Here is a 20837-nt window from a genome sequence, read left to right on the forward strand (position 1 = left end):
TGTGTCCTGCCATCATCCCAGGCAGCCTGGGGCCCCCGGGTGTCTTCCCCTGCTTTGTGAGCTGGGCATTAAAGGTAACACTGGACTCGCCTTAAGGTCAAGGGTCTTCCCCTGCTGATCCCACACCTTGAAGAAGATGCTCTTTGAGCAATAAAATATGAGCTTTTCATATCTTTTACCCTGAAGCACTTTGGTCACCTTAGATTATTTTCCTTGTGATGTTCACATGACATGCTGTCAGTCTTTCCTGAAAAAGGAAAAGTCTGAGGTGAATTTTGTGGAGACTGTCGTATTTTACTTAAAAATAGGACATTAAGTCTTTTTTTTTTTTTTTAAGTTTATTTTTGAAAGAGAGAGAGAACACAAGTGAGGGATGGGCAAAAAGAGAGAGGGAGAGAGAATCCCAAGCAGGCTCCACACTCGGCGCAGACAGAGCCCAGTGTGGGGCTCGAACTCACAAACCGTGAGATCATGACCTGAGCCAAAATCAGGAATTGGATGCTTAACCAACTGAGACACCCAGGTGCCCCTGTTTAGTATGTCTTTACCTTAAAATGTCCGCTGGTTAAATCAAATGTCATCTGAAACAACATTCAGAGGGAGACAAGTCATTTGGGTGTCGACACAAAAAAAATTTTAAAAACTGAACTGTGAGAGACGACCGCCGTGAGGCTCTGACCCTCTTCCAAGTGTGGGCGTTTCAGATACTTCACTCCGAGCTCTGCATCCCCTCTGGTCACCCGTTCCCAGGAAGGGCCGTCTCTGGGTCCAAGCACCACCTTCTAGTTCCCACAAGGGAGCTAGAGTTGCCCACTCCTGTCCTCGGCCAGTATTGCACGTGCTGGCTGCTACCTAACCCAGTGAGGAGGTGGGAGAAAGCTCAAAAACAGGTCAGATTTATCCCAGAGAATGAAGACTTCTTTCCCTGCACAAACTCGTCCATGAATGTCACAGCCATTTTGTTTGCAGTGGCACCAAACGGAATAAGAATGGGGAGTGTGTGATGCATCCGTGCTCGCTTAAGATTGACAGAATGGAGTTAGCCATTGATTGAGTGACTTGGACGAGCCTTGGGTTATGTCGAGTGTGAAAAGCCAATTCAAAGGGATGCCTGCCGAGGGGCGCCTGGGTGGCGCAGTCGGTTAAGCGTCCGACTTCAGCCAGGTCACGATCTCGCGGTCCGTGAGTTCGAGCCCCGCGTCAGGCTCTGGGCTGATGGCTCAGAGCCTGGAGCCTGTTTCCGATTCTGTGTCCCCCTCTCTCTCTGCCCCTCCCCCATTCATGCTCTGTCTCTCTCCCAAAAATAAAAAAATTAAAAAAAAAAAAAAGTTGAAAAAAAACAAAGGGATGCCTGCCGAGAGATTGTTACGAAGCGTTTGTGAAATCACGTAATAACGGGGGTGGAGAGCGGGTCGGTGGCCAGGTGTTCAGATTCAGGGTGGAGGTGGGCGTGGCCACAGGGCTGACCCAGGGGGGTCTGTGGATTGTGGTGCTTCTGGGTGTTCGGAGGCTGGGTTTGCATTTGGACAGCCGCAGCCCCTCTGGTGCCTTTGGGCCGCCCGTGTAGGTGTCGATGGGGCCCTCACCGGGCACATCGGTTACCCCCGATCGCCTTCCTGCATCGGTCCAGCCTGCAGCACCCTGGTAGGGGAGGCAGGTTGGCTAGGGGACCGGGGTCTGGGCTGGGCGTGCCTCTCAGGACTGCACCAGGCTCACCCCGCACGACCTAACTCTGCAGAAGAGCGTTTGCAAGAGGCTCCGGAGAGCCCTTCAGCTTGAGTGCACAGGTCACCCTGCCATATCACAGATCCTGGTCCTGTCGGCACGAGGATGGTGGCTCCCTCGGGGTCCGTTTCCCACAGAAATGGTGCGGCTTATCCTGATGTTGGGCTCCTGCGAGCGAGAGTCACGTGCAGCCCCTCCCACCAGTGGCGCTCATCAGTGCGGGGTAGAGGTCTTTTTTGAAGACGGACTTTTCAGTTTAATTGCCTTTTCAGTACTGAGTCTCAGTAAAATCTGAGGAACACAGTCATCTGGGATTTTTATTTGTTTAAATATAAAATGCATACTTTCCATGTTTGGCACTTTAGTTTCTTGTCTAAATGTCTTCTGATGAACCGGTTTATAACCTAGCATTTGCCTGGATTGGATTACTGCCTCGGCCCCTCACTGTGGTGGTTGCTCTCAGGTGGGGCTGCCGGCCCCCTGGGTTCCCGTGCCCCTCAGGGTGCTCCCCGCATCCTTTCCTGAAAGGAACCTGTGACCGTTGGAGCTGAGGCTTCCTGTCGGCGCTCCATGTGTTCCCTCCTCCAGTGTTGGGGGGAGACCGGTCCCACCTGAGGGTCCCCATCACTCGGTCAGTCTTCAGCTTACACTTTAAAGAGTGGGAGAGGCAAAAATGCTTTGCTCCAGGTTAGGTATAGAGTAAAACATTCCTGCTTCCTCTCTGGGACGCTCTTGAGCGTGATTTTGTAGTGAATTCCGGGTCACCCCAGATGACTAAAAATGTTTTTAATTACATTTTATTTTGAAGATTTTGACTTCAGCGTTCCAGGATCCATGAAGCTACATAATCTTATCTCTAAGTTGAAAAAGTGGATCAAGATCCTGGAGGCTAAAACCAAGCAGCTTCCAAAGTTCTTCCTCATAGAAGAAAAGTGCCGGTTTTTGAGCAATTTCTCAGCACAGACCGCTGAAGTAGAAATTCCAGGGGAATTTCTGATGCCAAAGCCGACACATTATTACATCAAGATTGCTAGGTAAGTGAGCCGCTCAACTGGCCTCAGGGCAGACCTGGGGCTGCCTTTCTGGTTCCTTCTGGCCCCTGAAGTGGGAGAACGAGAGATTGTTCTCTGATCTGAGCCATCAAGCACGGTAGAGGGTTCTGGTCAAACTGATGGGGTAAATGTCTTGCTTGTGTCCCCTTTGTGTTTCTTTTGTTTCTAAAAGGCTCTTTTCTAATTTCCACAGAACTGGACGTGATAGAAAGGTTATCGGTCTGTAAAACTTTTAAAGCCTAGTAGTCAAAGCAGAATTGGGCAATTATAAAATTCATTAGTGTGTATACTGTATCTTATTTTAAACGTAGAAGGTGTGGTAACAAATGGTCGTAATCAGACCCGGAGCTCTGCTCTCTCGTGCATCTGGACTTGGATTTCCCAGTCCTCCAAATCTGACTCCTCTTCCGGCCGCCCACCCTGCTCCTCGTCTTCCGTCCGTAGCCAGGGCGCACGGGAGGGAGGTGAGGGCGAGGGTGTGTCCACCCTCAGCCTGCTCCTGGGGCAGCTGCTCCCCATGGCCCCTGTGCCAGACCGTCCTGTCCCCCGGCTCTGTGGCTGGGTGCTCAGAGCCCAGTCAGCTGCCCATCTGGAGCTCCTGAAGTCGGAGCCCGGGGCCCGATTGTTTTACGACGACCGCGTCATCTACTCTTCCACCTTTGAGTTTCCCTGTGTCAAGATGTCTTCCCCCACGTCATAAAATCCCGTCGTACCATTTAAACCTGGTCAGAGTGACCTCTGTAGCTGCGCGTTCTGTCTTTTTGTGACGATTCCGAGTGCTGTCTTTGTAAAGTTCCCTTTTCTTCTCAAAGAGGATTGGAAGTCGAGCCTCAGGAAGGGGAGTTGGTGTTTCATCGTGTGCTTGTTTGGGCAGGTTTATGCCCAGGGTGGAAATTGTGCAGAAGCACAACACGGCAGCCAGGAGACTGTACATCCGTGGGCACAACGGCAAGATCTACCCGTACCTCGTCATGAACGACGCCTGCCTGACGGAGTCCCGGCGAGAGGAGCGCGTCCTGCAGCTGCTCCGGCTGCTGAACCCCTGTTTGGAGAAGAGAAAGGAAACCACAAAGAGGCACTTATTTTTCACAGGTATGACAGGTGCGCTTTGGGGGCACACAGCCGGTCCCGTTAGCCTTTGCGGATTTTCCCGCGTGCCGTCTGGGGAACTGAGAATACCCTGAAGCTCACCAAGCAGGGAGGGTTCTGGAATGAGGACCCTGTGCCGTGAAGAAGCCACTCCCTTCTCACTGCAAGACGGGTGCTCTGATGAGTGTTTGGGAAAGGGGGTGCCTGCCTGTGTGCGCTGCTGGTTTCCCTCGCCCGGAACCCGTGCTCTGGGGAAACGTGCGCTGGCACTGGGCCTGTCGTGGGCGTGTTAGCAGCGTGTTGTGAGTGTGTTTAAGTGCGGTCTTCAAACGACTCCTGGAACTCACAGTGCACTGCACGGCCCCTGCTGGAGCGAGCCTTCGTGGAGTGAAATGCAGTGCAAGGGAAAGTCAGCAAGGCCTGTGAACGCCACAGAAATCGTGGCCAGGTGGCCACCAGCAGCCTCCGAGTAAGGCCTTTCCATACGTAGTTGTCCTGGGTGGTTCATGAGTGAGCCGTTTCTGTCTGTAACGGGCAGAGATGAGATGCCTGTGATCCCGCTTAGAGAAGAGAACCATGGTCAAAACATTTTAGCATCTAACCTCTGAGGTTGGGAGCCTACTGCAGTGCATATTAGCCAGTCCCATAGGGAACTTTCTTCTGATGGCTAAGAATCCAACCCGTTCTGACTTAAAATCTTTCACCCTAAAGTTCACTATCCCCCAAATAAGTCAATTGAGGAACTAGAGTATACAGAAAACTGTATGCATTTTAACATGCACATGATGTGATCTGTAGTGTTGATTACATCTGTGGGTAATAGATGATTCTTTGTCTTTTCCAAAGAAACAACCTCTTTCTTGGTCAGCACCAAATGACAGTCCAAATACATGCCCTCAAGTCACTGTGGGATGTCTTTATGGGTTGAAACCATGGAACAAGCCAGTAGCTGTGGTTTGACTGAGCTTAGACCAAATTAAACCTATGTTCGTTAAAAGTAAGAGGCGTGTGTGTGTGTGTGTGTGTGTATTTGGAGGGGGAGGGTGTGTTTGTGTACACGTACCACGCTGACACTCAGGGCAGGCGCAAGCGGTTATTGTGGCCTAGGGACAGGCTGGTGCAGATACTGGGTCATAGCTCCCACTCCCTCCCCACCCCCGCAGCACCAGTGCGGCTGCTGCCATGACCCTGTGCTGGCACGCTTCGTTTGCTATCTTCTGGAAATTACTCAGCTTTCTACAAAATATCTTCAACAAAATGTCTTAAGGAGCACCTGGCTAGCTGAGTCAGTAGAGTATGTGACTCTCGATCACAGGGTTGTGAGTTCAAGCTCCACGTTGAGCATAGAGCTTGCTTTAAAAAAAAAAAAAAAGTTTTAATATTTCTTTGATCTAATATCTTTTTTAACTTTTTTTTTTTTTAACATTTGTTCATTTTTAGTATATGTGCTGCCGAAGCGAGCACACATTTGTTCGTTTTTGAAAGAGAGAGAGCACGCACAAGCCGGAGAGGGGCAGAGATAAAGGGAGACACAGGACTCAACGCAGGCTCCAGTCTCCGAGCTGTCAGTGCAGAGCCTGATGCGGGGCTTGAACTCAGGAACTGTGAGATTATGACCTGAGCTGAAGTCGGACACTTAACTGACTGAGCCACCCAGGTGCCCCATTGATCTAATATCTTTAAAGTGTTATTTAATCTACCAGCAACCCCATGGGTACATATTGTAGTCCCATTTATAAATGAAGAAACTGAAGTTCATACAAGTCCAGTGACCATTCCCAAGGTCACGTCACTGGGAAAACAGCCCTCGGGATGTGAGTGTGGACAGTCTGGCTCCAGGGCAGCCATACCCAACACTTTCTGCTTGAGTGTGGTCATGACGTGGGTTATCCTCATGTGGGGTGAATTGCTTCATAAAGAGTGCCCATCACTGCCCATACAGCTCCACAAAGTGACTGGGCAGAATGACCAGGTTGGTTCTGGAAACTTATCTGAGGCACAGAAAACGATGTGAGGGATCGTTTTCCTGATTTCCTGAAGACGGGGCCCAGCCATCCCCGACGCCGGAAGACCGCCTGACAAAATCACACTCCTGCCTCGGAGTGAGTGGGAGGATTGATTTCTCCTGACAGGGTGCCGATGGAGGAGGACCTCTGAAGAGTGGACGAGGTTGGCAGTCTCTGATTTTTAAAGATTGCTTTCTAAAGAATTTCTGTTCATCTGTGTCTTAAGCAAAAGGGGCTGGCGGCTCAGGCTCCGTCGCTCAGCAGATTGAGCTTCATGCCACGTGCTGAGTGGGTACGCAGTGTGGGACTTCCAGCTTTCCCCCAACCCCCGTCCTCTGCTCGTGAAGGGCCGAGTGATCTCCTCCCTAGGCGGCCCTGGAGGTGGAGTCGAGCGCTGCCCCCTGGCGTCGTCTCAGTCATTTCCTCCTTTCTCCTCAGTTCCTCGAGTTGTGGCGGTGTCCCCTCAGATGCGCCTCGTGGAGGACAACCCCTCTTCTCTTTCCCTCGTGGAGATCTACAAGCAGCGCTGTGCGAAGAAGGGCATCGAGCACGACAACCCCATCTCCCGCTACTATGACAGACTGGCCACGGTGCAGGCACGCGGGACCCAGGCCAGCCACCAGGTACCGAATCGGGCCAGCTGCGCTCTGTGGCGGAGCTCCCCCGACACGAGCGCTTAGAGGAGTAGCGGGCGGTTGAGAGGGACCTTTCTCCCTCATTAGACTTGTGAGTGGTCAGAATTAGGCGACCATGGCCCCTGATGTGGTGACGTTTGCTGCAGAATAACTTGACGGCAAACTCCTCTGGCAGCCAGACCTGCTCTGAGGGACATGAGGCTGCTTATCCAGTCCGTGTTCACGCTCCTCTGGTTTGTGGCCGGGGCCAGGGTGAACCACGGCCTCTGTGTTGTGTATGCTTTTTAAAATGTGGAAAGTGGCGAGCCCTGAAACGAGTCAGGCTCAACTGTTTTGGTCGCCTGGTGTAGGAGCACAGTGCCTCCCAAGGGAGCCCCGCGCGGCTCTGGCCTCGTCAGGTGGGTGGAGGGCCGTCCCCACCAGCAGATTCCTGCCCTTGCTAGAAAGCAGGGCAGGTGGGGGTCTGGGTGAAGAGGTTTTGTGCGGGATTGTGTGCATCACCAGAAGGTAGCTCTATCTTGGCCTGCTCCCCCAAAGCCACTGTGGTCCTTCCTGTGGCTCCCGAGAGGGCCTCGTGATTTTTAGGAGAGATGCCACGAAGCTGGAAGCTCTGATCTTGCTTCCATCCTCCCAGGGACTCACTTCAGTTAGCCTGGGACCTGGAAGACTGTTTCTAGGAAGATGGAGCCCACAGGGTGCTTGCCTCAGCTGCCTGGGCAGTGCTCAAGGTACAGGCAGGGCCTGAGGCGGTCCGGGCCTCGGGCTCTGTTGCAAGCCTCCTACCTTTGTGCAGGCAAAACGAGTGGAACCCGTCTGTTGTTGGGTGTCTGTGGACAGAGCTCGTGGCCTCCCTTGGGAATTGGTGTCAGGGCTTCATCAGGGTGCAGGTGACTGCCTGGTCACTCTGTGGACCGAGGACAGTACTGAGGTGTTTGTGCAAGATGAATGGATTCTATTCTTAAGACTGCATTTACTTGTCTTTGACATTATGGAAACTGATGACCTCTATCTGCAAATACATATTTACATGAGGTTCCATGTGTTTTACAAACTATTTGTGTGATATTGTTTATTCTGAGAGAGAGCGAGAGAGCACATGTGAGTAGGGGAGGAGGACAGAGAATCCCAAGCAGGCTCTATGCTGTCAGCACAGAGCCAGACCCAGGGCTTGATCCCAGGAACCATGAGATCACGACCTGAGCCAAAATCAAGTCAGACACTCAACTGACTGAGCCACCCAGGCACCCCTGAAAATTCACCCTTTAAAATGTTCAATTCAGTGTTTCTGGCATATTCACAGAGTTGTGCAGTCATGACCACAATTTGTCTTTAAAACAGTTGAGGGGCGCCTGGGTGGCTCAGTTGGTTAAGCACCTGACTTTTGATTTCGCCTCAGGTCATGATCTCATAGTTGTGAAATTGAACCCTGCTTCGGTATCAGTAGTTTGTTCCTTTCTATTGCTTAATAATAGTCCCTTGTATGACTATATCACATGTAATTGATCCATTCATCAGTTGGTAGACTTTTGGATTGTTGATACTTTTTGACTTATGGCCAGTGCTAAGGACTGTAAGCATTTGTGTATATATTTTTACATGGACATATGTTTTCATTTCTCTTCGATACATACCTAGGAGTAGAATTGATTGGTCACGTGGTAAGTTTTATGTCTATTACATGAACTCCCAGACTATTTTCCCAGGTGATTGCAGGTGTATGAGGGTTCTCTTTTCCTTGTATCTTGTCTACAGTTATTATCTCTTTTTCTTATAGTCGTTCTCATTCATTTTGGTTGATGACAAGTGATGTTGAGCAACTTTTCGTGTGCTAATTGGCTGTTTGCATATTTTCTTTGGAGAAATGTTTATTAAAGCCTTCTGCTTATTTTTAAATTGTATGATTTGTTTTTTTTGTTTTTGATGCTGAGAATTCTTTGTATGTTCTGGATGCAAGTGACTTGATACGAGTGGTTTCACTTTATTTCCTGTGTATTGGCTATGTTTTCCTGAGCCTTCATTTATCTCGTTTTTGTTGAAAACTGGACATTTTTAATAATATATGTTAACTCTAGAAATCAGATCCTTTTCCCTAAGGTTTGTTATTGTTGTTGTTTGCTTAGTGACTTTCCTGGACTGATTTGTAAATTCTCTGTTTTTGCCATGTGCAGCCATTGAAGTCTCTGCTCATTTAGCTAATGATTTGACAGATTTTCCTAAATGCTTTGAACCAATAAGTCTTCCTTCCGCCTTTTTTGAGGGCCTCTATGGGGGGAAGGGGATGCCTTCCACTTGGCCAAGTAGTTTATGTTCTGCCTTAGCTTCTACTTCCTGTTTGTGCAGATCAAGGTCAACCAGAAGTGGAAGCATTGGGCTTTCTGAGGTTTTTCGTGACCTTCTAGTGACCTTCTAGATTCTCAAGAATATATCGAGGCTTTTCGAAGCCTCCTGTGGTCATCGTACTCCCTCACTCTTCCTCTCGTCTGCCATCATCTTCTGTGCTGCAGCTGGTATTGCTGCCTTGGGCATCTGCAAGGTGACGTGGTCGTCACTGACTGCTTTCGGCAAACGCCTGTCAGATAGGGTGCTCCTCACTGGCTGAACTCGAAGTTCGATCAGAGACAAGCCCAATAAATGGGGCTTCCCCCTCCCCCTAACCCCACCCCCCACCCACAGGAAGCTGCCAGATAAGTCAAATAGTGGCACTTCTCTGGAGATGAGGTTTTTGAACGCATTTTGCCCACTCCTGGCTGCTGGTTTCTACAGCTGTCATGGTCGCAAAGCCACTGTGGAGCTGGGTAGATGGGAATGGTATAATTAAACTGCCACAAAGATCACTGTCACCAAGATTCAGCCTTTTTTTTCCCCTTGAGTAAAAGCTACTCAGATTGTTGTAATAAGCCTTTAATTTCCAGAATTTAAAAAAGTTTTCCAGGGGCGCCTGGATGGCTCAGTCGGTTAAACGTCTGACTTCGGCTCAGGTCATGATCTCATGGTCCATGAGTTCGAGCCCCGCGTCAGGCTCTATGCTGACAGCTCAGAGCCCACAGCCTGCTTCGAATTAAGTTTCTGATGTTTGCTAATGTTCTCGATGGTGTTTGTGGTTCTTGGTTGCTTAGGGCCTGCATTTTAGTGGTAGTCAGAGCCCATAGGTAGGACTTAGCCCAGAACAGACCTGTGCGTTTACCATTTGGTCTAACAGGAACGGAATTAACTCGGCAGACTTTTTATTGAGACTGTCTCTGAATTAGTGGTGTTTGAAATAGTGTTGTGAGTCCTCCAGCACAGAATTCACTTTAAAGTGTTGTGTAACATCTGCTCTACTTTGATAGACTAGCTCCTTCAGTTATACACCTTTCGTCTTTAATAGTCCAAGGTGTGAATTGTTGTCATCCAACTATTTGTTCTTTTTGTTAACCGGCCTAGCATTTTCTCTGGTTAGCAGGTTACGGTATTCAGATTTTGCCTAAATTCTTGGCAGGACAAATATCACGCATCATGCTCGTAAGGCTTTTATTCAGATGGCGGTGGTGTTGGTTTGAGCATACGGTGTGGAGCCCTAGAGGGAAATTGACATCCCGGTGTTTGGTCAGACAACATCACATACGTATTTCTCAATAGAATTCATTCTGTTGGTGCCAAGTAAGTACAAACCTACAATTGGAGAGTTTTCCTTTTGGGGAAAAAAAAAAAAAACGAGCGAATTGGAGGGAGGTATCATGGGGTGATCTATCCTTGCAGGTCCTTCGAGACATCCTCAAGGAGGTTCAGAGTAACATGGTACCACGCAGCATGCTCAAGGAGTGGGCTCTGCACACGTTCCCCAACGCCACGGACTACTGGACGTTCCGGAAGATGTTCACCATCCAGCTCGCCCTGATTGGCTTTGCAGAGTTCGTCTTGCATTTAAATAGACTCAACCCCGAGATGTTACAGATCGCTCAGGTAAAGGGTGTGAGGAGACGGCGCCTCTCCCCAGACCTCTCTGCTGTGTGGTTTCAGTTCCACAAGTGTCTCCTTCTGGTGTTTAGGACACCGGCAAACTGAACGTGGCCTATTTCCGATTTGATATAAACGACGCGACCGGGGACTTAGATGCCAACCGTCCCGTCCCTTTCCGCCTCACCCCCAACATTTCCGAGTTTCTGACCACCATCGGCGTCTCCGGCCCATTGACGGCCTCCATGATCGCTGTCGCCCGGTGCTTCGCCCAGCCCAACTTCAAGGTAGGCCACGGTGGCTGGTGTGGTGCGCGGCTGGGGTCACTTGTATGCACGCGGCCTCACAGCTGCTGGTCTGCCAGTACGGAGGGAGAGTGTTGCGGCTGCACGGTTAAAGCTTCTGCATTTTGGAAAAAGCATTTCAAGTTTTTGCTGTCTCAAAGCACTTACAAAAAGAAGTCACAAGCCTCTACTGATCATTTTCCCAACTATTGCTGTTGCTTGCCGGTTTCGTATATTCCATTTGGTATCCGTTTTGTGTTTATGTAGATCTTTCTTCTCTAAAAGGCAGAAATACTGTCTGTAGGGTTGTGCCGTCTTCCTGGCACCGCAGTTATGGGTCCTAGAGGACAGTCGTGGCGGTAGGACATGCGACGGCCGCCCCGGCCACAGGCGGGTGTGGGATGGCGCTGCCCTCCTCTTGGCGCCGTCCCTGCCCAGCACCACACCGGCTGCTTCGGTGGCCTCTCCTCAGACTCTCTCAGCGGTTGTCCAGCTGGCGGGCAAGGTGGGCAGCTCAGAGCTCATGCCGCCGGCAGAGGGCAGCCTGGGATTCGAATCCAGTTCCCACTGACTCCGAGCCCGTCTTCACCGCAGTTATTCTCTCCTCACAGTTGGGGGCTGAACGCAACTTATTTTTCTTCTAGCTTAGGAGACGGGTTGTACCTTTTTTCCCACAGATGAGCAGTTTGTGTCTAGAGACGCCTGCAGATACCAGTTGCTTTTCCAAAACATTTGCTCAGGACAGTTGTAAGATTATCAGCTAAATGCGTAACTGTGAAGACAGACTTTTTACATCAAACACATCTTGTGCTTTCAGTGCTCGCTTGTCTGTTAGCGAGGAGTGCTTTCTGGAACAGGAGTACGAACAGGGGGAAAAGCAGCCCTGTGGCTCTTCCATGAGTGAGTGGTCTGTGCTGTGACCATCACTTAGCCGGGGCGTAAGGCTTGGAACAGCAAGTCCTCACTTAGAAATGTTATGTTTCTTGGGGCGCCTGGGTGGCGCAGTCGGTTAAGCGTCCGACTTCAGCCAGGTCACGATCTCGCGTTCGGTGAGTTTGAGCCCCGCGTCGGGCTCTGGGCTGATGGCTCGGAGCCTGGAGCCTGTTTCCGATTCTGTGTCTCCCTCTCTCTCCGCCCCCGCCCCCCGTTCATGCTCTGTCTCTCTCTGTCCCAAAAATAAATAAACGTTGGAAAAAAAAAAAAAATGTTATGCTTCTGGAAACATCATAGGGCATTTACTTTGAAACTGGCATTTACTTTGAAAACCTTAAAAGAGAACAACGAAGGACGCACTACCCGTATCTCAGGGGCCTGGTACAATGTAGAGTAGCACCGTGCATTGTTCCTTGTGTAGACGGTGCTGGCCAACATGAGGAGGAGTCGGGCCACCTTCTCCAAACTCTGGACCCAGATTTCTTACCAGCCTAAATGTAGAGGATGCTTTTAAGTTCACTAAAACATAGACCATTTTGTACAGGAGTGTCTTTTAAAAACACATCTGGGAGGCTCTCTTACTATGCCCAGTATATAAACAGGGAAATTGAGACACAGTGGGCTAAGTATATCGATCAAGGTCACCCAGGCAAGAAGGTGGAGCTGGGACTAGAACCTGAGTCTGTGCAGTGGCCACACGGAGGCCCGGGGATGGCCCTCCTTGACGTGAGACACCTGTCCCGTGACACCCACTTGATTCCTTCCTGTCTCCACCCAAATGTGATCTTGTCACCAGCCCCCACCCCCGGCAAACCCCTCTGAGCCCGCCTTACCTGCTGTTTCTGCACAGTGCCCGTCACCACCGGGCATGTTGAACATTTCTCTGTTAGTACCAGAGCCTCATAAGGGCAAGGGGTGTTCACTCTAAGCTTCGGTGCTGGGAACGGGCCTGCCCAACCAAGCCCCTGTCAGGTGTGCAGGTGCTCATTTAAACGCTCGGCACCAGGAAGCAGCGTGACAGCAGCATGTGCCCCTGGACACATATGCCCCGGCTTTGCAGAAGACCAGACCAAACCCTGTGCCTTTGGGCCCTCGCTGCTCCCAAGTGAGGAGGTGGTTTGTACCCCTGGGGGCCAGCCCCCCGCATCTGCCAGGCACACGCCGCGGCCCAGGTGCTGGGGCTGACCGGCCGCGACGGCTCACTGTGCTCGGGCTCCGCCTCCTTAGGGAGCTGCCCTCTGGGTCGCTCCTGGTTAATCCAGGATCGTCTCGTTCTCTCTTGGCACAGGTGGATGGCATCCTGAAAACCGTGCTTCGGGACGAGATCATTGCTTGGCACAAAAAAACGCAGGAGGACACCTCTTCTCCTCTCTCGGCCGCCGGCCAGCCCGAGAACATGGACAGCCAGCAGCTGGTCTCCCTGGTGCAGAAGGCCGTCACCGCCATCATGACCCGCCTGCACAACTTGGCCCAGTTCGAAGGCGGGGAGAGCAAAGTGAACACCCTGGTGGCCGCTGCAAACAGCCTGGACAACCTGTGCCGCATGGACCCCGCCTGGCACCCGTGGCTGTGAACGCGCCCGCCCTGCCGCCCAGAATGGGAAGCACGCCCGCCGGCTGCTGGGCCTCCTCTCTGCTTCACCCACCGTGTTCACGGAGGCCCGACAGCGCGTGTGCGAACGCGGATAAATGGAGTTCTAGAGGAGCTGCCTGTTACGGCGGCAGAGTGGAAACGTCTAGGCTTTTAAAATTCCCTTGTAGGAACCAGGACTCTCCGGTCTGGAATTTCTTTGTGAAACCTTTTTTATCGTACTCCTTCCTGCGTGTGAATGTACAGATGGAACTGAAGGAGACAATTCTATATTGTCCGTTTTTAACTCAGAAATGACACCTCACAGGAGCCTTGTGCTTTTGTACAGACCTTTGTAACAAGTGTACAGAAAACCCACTTTGTTAGAGAAACAGGAAATTATGAACAAGTCGAGCTGGTTTTTCTCTAAGCACAGACTTTTATGCTGTACGTAAGTGGCTCCGGGATCTCCTTGCGCGTTGGATGTGGGTCAGCACGGCCTCGTCACCCTGCGGGGACGCCGTTCCTCACGCGGTGGATTCAGATCCCGCCGGGAGAAAACTGAGCCCCGGGCGCGGCAGGTGAATCTGAGGCTTTTCATCGGCTGGCTCTTCGGACGCCTTCTTGACATTTACTATCATTGTACCAGGAAAAAAACCTTTTCCTTCCTAATTTAAAAAGAAACGGCAAGAAAAGTTTGTCCGTTCACTCCAGTCTGTCATGTTCACATTTTTATAAATATGAGCATTGAGAATGTTCTATCTAAATTTGTACAGTGTGATTTTTTTTTTTTTTTTTTAGAATAAATATTTTATAAAAGGATGTGTCTGCTCTTACATGTATGGAAATGCTTGTTTCCTCTGCCTGAGCGTCCCTCAGCCCCTCGGGAGCCGAACCCCCTGGGCCAACACAGCCGTGCTTCAGGGTGGCTTCCTGGGGATGGACAGACAGGTGGTGCCTGGGAGGGTCTTGGCTTGGAACTTGGGGGTCCGGACCCACGCTCAGCGTCTTCTGTGATGGCGATGAGGCTGGTCCTGACTCTGACGGTGTGAGACATGTCTGGGAATCTGGTCCCTTTCAGCTTGGTTTCCCCACCTCAGGGCGGCTGCCAAGGGACCTGTGTACGCAGGGGGGAGGCGGCCCCGCCCCACCAGCCTGGTGTCCTTCCCCCTGTGCATCCGTCATCCTGTGGGATGGGGGTGGACGGTGCAGAATGGAGGGGGAGGCAGTTCCTGAGCACGCGGTGTAACTCCTGTCCGAGGATGAGAAACGGCGAAGCACGACTGGGGAGGGACGGCAGTTGCTGCTTTAATTGTAAAACGAGGCTTCTGAATTTTAAGGACTGACTCCGTTGGGAAGCGCTTCGTCTGCTGTGAGGACAGCTTCACCCAAGTCAGGGCCTGGTCAGCAAGACCCCTTCCGGGGCCAGAACTCCAAGCCCTTCCCAGGCATCACCTTTCTTTTACTCCTCGTTGTGCCCCGTTGTCCCCAGGCGAGCACAGAGGGGAAGCCTGCAGCTGAAATCATGCAGTCACACCACGAAGTCCAGGCCCAGGCATGTAAACCAGTGTGCCGTAAGAAGTGTAGACGATCGTGGGGGCTCCGGTTTGTGTGGGTGGCCGCAGGTGGGGCCGTTATGCTGGGCGTTTGTCCTCAGAGGCAGATGGGTCCGTGAGCCCCGAGGGGGTGGCCCTCAGAGGACGGGTTTCCAGCTCAGAGTGGGGAGTAGCCCTTGGAGAGTCGGCCGGGGGGTGTGGTGGCTGCAGACGTGTGTGGATGGTGTTCGGAGAAGGGAAGTTGGTGTACTGAGGGCCCTGGGTTCTGTGCCAGGCTCACGACACCGTGCCCTCCGTGCTGCCCCTGGTTTCTAGGAAAGCCAGCCCTCGAACAGGCAGGAGGGTGTTCCTAGGCGGAGCTCCAGCTGGAAAGATCAGGGACCTGGAGTTGGGAGGCCAGAGCACGGGCTTGTTTATGGGGGCCACACGTGACGGGTACCCCTTGTTCTCCAAGCACTATTGCAAGGTAAGTGCTGTTATTAGCCGCTTATTAATTATCGGAAAATAAACATAAAATTCACCATTTTAACCACTTCTGAGTGTCCAGTTCAGGGACATAAAGTACATTCACATTGTCGTGTAACCCCCACCACCGGCGGTCTCCAGAACTTCCTTCATCTTGCCAAACTGAAACTCTGCACCCGTTAAACACTGACCCCCAGCCCCCATCCCCCACCCTTGTACTTTCTGTCTCTGGATGTGTCTAGATATTTCCTGTAAGTAGAACCACATGGTATTTGTCCCGTGCCCGGCTTCCTTCCCTCAGCATATACATCAAGGTGCTTCTGTGTCGTGGCAGGTGTAAGAACTCCCTTTTTAAGGCTGGATGATATCGTGTCGCATGGATATACCGGTGTTTTGTTTGTTCGTCCGTCTACGGACGCCTGGATTGCTCCCGTCTTCTGGTTACTGTGAATGACGCTGCCGTGAACGTCGGTGTGCAAATACCTGCGGGACCCCCGGCGTTCGGGTCTTCCAGGACTACCCACAGAAGCGGAGTTGCTGGACCAAATGGTAATTCTGTTTTTAGTTTTTTGAACGACTGCCGTGTAGTTTTCCGTAGCCACCGCGCCACTTTAAACCCTCGCCATTGGTGTGTGTACATGTGTTCCGGTTTCTCCCCGTCCTCGTCGACACTTGTTCCTTTGTTGTAATAACCATCCTAGGAGTGTAGAGTGGCGTCCATCTCCTTTGTGGCTTCGGTTGGCATTTCCCTTTGTGACTAGTGACTCTGAGCATCTTTTCACGAGCTTCCTGACCACTTGTGTATCTTCTTTGGAGAAACGTCTCTTCACGTCTTTTGTCCGTTTCTTAATTGTGCTGTTTGGGTCTTTTTTTTAAGTTGTAGGAGTTCTTTCTATGTTCTGGATACTGACCTCCTTTTTTTATATTTATTTTGAGAGAGAGCGTGGGAGTAAGGAAGGGGCAGAGAGAGAGGGAGAGAGCAAATGCCAAGCAGGCTCTGCACGGTCAGCACAGAGCCTGATGTGGGGCTCAGTCCCACAACCATGAGATCGCGACCTGAGCTGAAATCAAGAGTTAGACTGAACCACCCAGGTGCCGCTGGATACTAACCTCTTATCAGATAGATGATTTACTATTTTCGCCCACTTTGTGGGCTGTCCTTTCATTCTGTTGATAGTGCCCCTTCATGCAGAAGTTTTAAATTTTGATGTAGTCTGATTTATCTGGTTTTCTTTTGTTGTCTGATCCATTGTGAGTTAATTTTTATATATGGTATAAAGGGTTCATGAGGGTTCAACCTCATTCTTTTGCATGTGGATATCCAGTTTTCCAAGTGCCATTTGTTGAAAGACTGCCTTTTCCCCCATGGAATGCTTGATTTGACCATATAAGAGGGGGCTTGTTTATGGGTTCTGTGTTCTATTCCATTGGTCTGTATGTCTGGATTGATTGATTGATTAATTGCTTATAATCTCTGAACCCAACATGGGGCTCAAACACTTGAGATCAAAAGTCTCACGTTCTTCCCACTGAGTCAGCTGTGTACCCACTATATATGTCTGTATGTCAACACCAAACTATGATTATTGCTACAGCCTTGTCATATGTTTTGAAATCAGGAAGTGTGAGACCTCCAACAGTGTTCGTTTTTAAGGTTGTTTTGGCTAGTTGGGGGGTCCCTGAGGTTCCATATTAATTTTAGGGTAGATTTTTCTATTTTTGGATTTTTGTAGGAGTTGCTTTGAATCTGTAGATCATTCTGGATGGCAAAGACACCTTAGCAATATTAAGTCTTCCAATCCATGAACCTGAATGCCTTTCCATTTATTTTGTGTCTTCTTCAATTTCTTTCAGTTTATAATTGTATAGTTTTGAGTGTATAAGTGTTTTGTTTTCATGGTTAAGTTTATTCCTATTTTATTCATTTTGATGCTACTACAAATGGAATTGTTTTCTTACTTTTCTCTTCCGGTTGTTCATTGTTCGCCTGTAGAAACACAACTGATCTTTGTGTGTTGACTTTGTATCCTACAGCTTCAGTGAATTCGCTTTTTTATTTTTATTTTTATTTATTTTTAAAATTTTTTTTTCAACGTTTATTTATTTTTGGGGGGACAGAGAGAGACAGAGCATGAATGGGGGAGGGGCAGAGAGAGAGGGAGACACAGAATCGGAAACAGGCTCCAGGCTCCGAGCCATCAGCCCAGAGCCCGACGCGGGGCTCAAACTCACGGACTGCGAGATCGTGACCTGGCTGAAGTCAGACGCTTAACCGACTGTGCCACCCAGGTGCCCCTGAATTCGCTTTTTTAGTTCCAACAGTCTTTTTGTTCGTTTTTATCAGGAAGAAAAGACATTTCTTCCAAGATGGTGTTGGCATAAATTTTCTTAGGGGGAAAACCGTTTTAGTTGCCAGACAAACATGGTAAAAAGTCTGAAAAGATAGGTAGCTTTAGTTTAGATGGGGGAGAATAAGCTTGCAAAGGTGATGGGGGCACTTTAGGAGGGGAAACGAGTATTTTGATGGACACTTGGGCCCCTCTGGTGAATGAACCAGCTAACGGGCTGGAGGGGAGAAAAGGGTGAAAACCAGGGGGTGACAAACACTAGCTTATGAACGTCTATGAGTTGGTGCTGAAATTTTTGCCCGTCAGTAGAAAAGTGAGAAAAATTAATGCATCAAAGTTGAGGTTTCTTACGGATAATCAACCATAGTCTTTTATCTTGAAAAGTTGTGCTGTTAAAATGTCCTTATGAAATGAAATGCTAGTGTTACAGATAATTGTTACTAATTTTTTATGTCATCTCTGACAAACTAAAGAATTAATAAATATATACCAGCCTAGGGGCGCCTGAGTGGCTCAGTCGGTTGAGCGTCTGATTTCGGCTCAGGTCATGGTCTCATGGTCTGTGAGTTCAAGCCCCACATTGGGCTCTGTGCTGACAGCCTGGAGCCTGCTTCGGATTCTTTGTCTCCCTCTCTCTCTGCCCCTCCCCCGCTCATGCTCTGTCTGTCTCTCTCTCTCTCTCTCTCTCTGTCAAAAATAAATAAACATTAAAAAAAATTTTAATATATACCAGCCTACTGATTATGGTCAGTATATTTTACTGGTCTATAAAACAAGAGTTTGGGAAATATGAGTCTAAACAAGTCATAATTATATAGGATTCTGTATAGTAGTAAGATAGTTCTTATCTTTAGCTTATTTTTAATTACAAAATTGAATGACAAGTCTAAAAAAAAAAAAAAAACCTGTGAACCTACGTCGTGCATACATAAAAGATGAAAAATCTTAAAATAACACCAAATATAATTCAGGACTATTTTTACTCCTACGCTTCATGAATGTAGGGTGACAAAAACTTTTACGTCTTTTAGAATAACATGCATTATTTTTAGTCAATTATCTAGAGTTACTGTACTCATCTCAAATGTATCACAGTCTGCTTCCAAATGATATTATACCACATTGCAATCCTACAACAGTAAACTTCTGTTTCTCCCCTTCCATTCTCTGTGCTATTGATATTATAATTTTTACTTTTACATACGTTATTAACGTCACAACACGTTATTTTTACACTAGGTCATACTTTCATTCTTTATGTATGTACATTAAGTAATCTCTACACCCAAACGGGGGCTTGAACTCACGACTCCAAGATAGAGTCACATGCTCCACTGACTGAGCCACCAGCCAAGCGCCCCTAGACCATACTTTCTTTTTTTTTCTTTTTTAATTTTTTTTTAGGGTTTATTTATTTTTGAGAGAGACACAGTGAGAGTGAGGGAGGGGCATAGAGAGAGGGAGACACAGAATCCAAAGCAGGCTCCAGCCTCCGAGCTGCCAGCACAGAGCCTGGCGTGGGGCTTGAACTCACAAACTGTGAGATCATGACCCGAGCGAACTCAGGTGCTTAACCGACTGAGCCACCCAGGCACCCCTAGACCATACTTTGTCAACAGGAGTAGTATTGTTCCCCTGTTATGGGGACTGATTTGATAAAAAAAATACCTAAAAGGCTCCTTAGGAAGATGGTATATATTTGTTTTTTGTTCTAACAATTTTTTGGTATGTATTTTCGTAGGTTTTTCTGTATGTAGGATTATGTTGGGTAGTGTTCTGCAGGGGTCTTTTGGGTACGATGGGTTTAGAGTTTTCATTACTGATCTTCAGTCTGCTTGTTCTGTGTATTATTGGAAGTGGAGTATTGGAAATGTCCCACACTTACCGTAGAGCTATTTCTCCCTTTGATTCTGTCAATATTGGCTTCACATGTTTAGGAGCTCCGATATTTGGTGCGTGTATGTTTGTACCTGTTCTGTCTTCTTAGGGAGTTGACCTTTTTATCATTATATGCTGCCCTTCTCTGCCTCTGAAATAGTTCCTATCTTAAAGTCTATTTTGTCTGACATCAGTATAGCTACTCCTGCTTTCCTGTCATTACTATTTTGTGTGGAATACCCTTTTTCATCCTTTAACTTTCAAGCCGTGTGTGTCCTTCTATCTAAAGTGAGTCTTGTGGACGGCGTGCAGATGGACCCTGGTTTTTTATCCATTCTGCCAATCTGTCTTATTATCATGGAGTTTAATTCGTTTACATTCACTTTTGTGCTTGCTTCGGCAGCACATATACTAAAGTTGGAAGGATGCAGAGAAGGTTAGCGTGGCCCCTGTGCAAGGATGATACGTTTACATTCACTTTTTCAAATGAGTTAATTATTTATTTATTTTGGGGGCGGGACAGAGAGGGAGAGAGAGAGAATCTCAAGCAGGCTTCACGCTCAGCCCAGAGCCCGGTCTGGGGCTCGATCTCACAACCGTGAGATCATGACCCGAGCCAATGTGAAGAGTCAGACACTGTGGGGTGGCCCAGTTGGTTCGGCATCTGACTCTTGGTTTCGGCTCAGGTCATGATCTTGCAGTTTCATAAGTTTGAGCCCTGGGTTGAGCTTTGTGCTGGCGGTGTGGAGCCCGCTTGGGATTCTCTCCCTCTCCCTCTCCCTCTCTGCCCCTCTCCCATTCACGTGGTCTCCGTCTCTCTCAAAATAAATAAACTTTAGGGGCGCCTGGGTGGCGCAGTCGGTTAAGCGTCCGACTTCAGCCAGGTCACGATCTCACGGTCCGTGAGTTCGAGCCCCGCGTCGGGCTCTGGGCTGATGGCTCGGAGCCTGGAGCCTGTTTCCGATTCTGTGTCTCTCTCTCTCTCTGCCCCTCCCCCGTTCATGCTCTGTCTCTCTCTATCCCAAAAATAAATAAACGTTGAAAAAAAAAATTTAAAAAAATAAATAAATAAATAAACTTTAAAAGTTTTTGTAAATGAGTCAGATGATTAACTGAGTCACCCAGGCACCCCTCATTCATTTACCTTTAAACTAATTACTGACCAGGGAGGACTTACTCTTGCCATTTTGTTACTTGTTTTCTGTGTCTAAGAGCTTTTCTCCCATTTACCCGGTTACTGCCTTCCTTTGTATTCAGTTGTTTTTTCGTTTGTTTTGTTTTTCTGTGGGGACGTTTTAGTTCCTTCTCATTTGCTTTTGTATATATCCTACAGATATTTTCTTTGTGGTTACCATGGGGAT

General features: G+C 49.0%; 1 protein-coding gene and 1 pseudogene across 16 annotated transcripts in view; both read left to right on the plus strand.

The window, feature by feature from the left end:
• The window catches only part of TRRAP (transformation/transcription domain associated protein), a 113779-nt gene extending 99728 nt beyond the window's left edge, over positions 1-14051 (plus strand). For all 16 annotated transcript variants that reach the window (XM_040455881.1, XM_040455877.1, XM_040455888.1 and 13 more), the window contains 6 exons: positions 2534-2759; positions 3652-3869; positions 6311-6495; positions 10246-10449; positions 10536-10730; positions 12949-14051. In XM_040455881.1, the coding sequence (XP_040311815.1) occupies positions 2534-2759; positions 3652-3869; positions 6311-6495; positions 10246-10449; positions 10536-10730; positions 12949-13233 (1313 nt within the window). In that variant the 3' untranslated portion in view covers positions 13234-14051. The remainder of the gene's footprint in view (positions 1-2533; positions 2760-3651; positions 3870-6310; positions 6496-10245; positions 10450-10535; positions 10731-12948) is intronic.
• Positions 14052-19863: 5812 nt separating this feature from the next.
• On the plus strand, positions 19864-19959 carry LOC121017851 (uncharacterized; annotated as a pseudogene).
• The last annotated feature ends 878 nt before the right edge of the window (positions 19960-20837 follow it).

Source organism: Herpailurus yagouaroundi, unplaced genomic scaffold, assembly GCF_014898765.1.
Source record: "Herpailurus yagouaroundi ecotype Mexico unplaced genomic scaffold, PumYag 216, whole genome shotgun sequence".
NCBI lineage: Eukaryota > Metazoa > Chordata > Mammalia > Carnivora > Felidae > Herpailurus > Herpailurus yagouaroundi.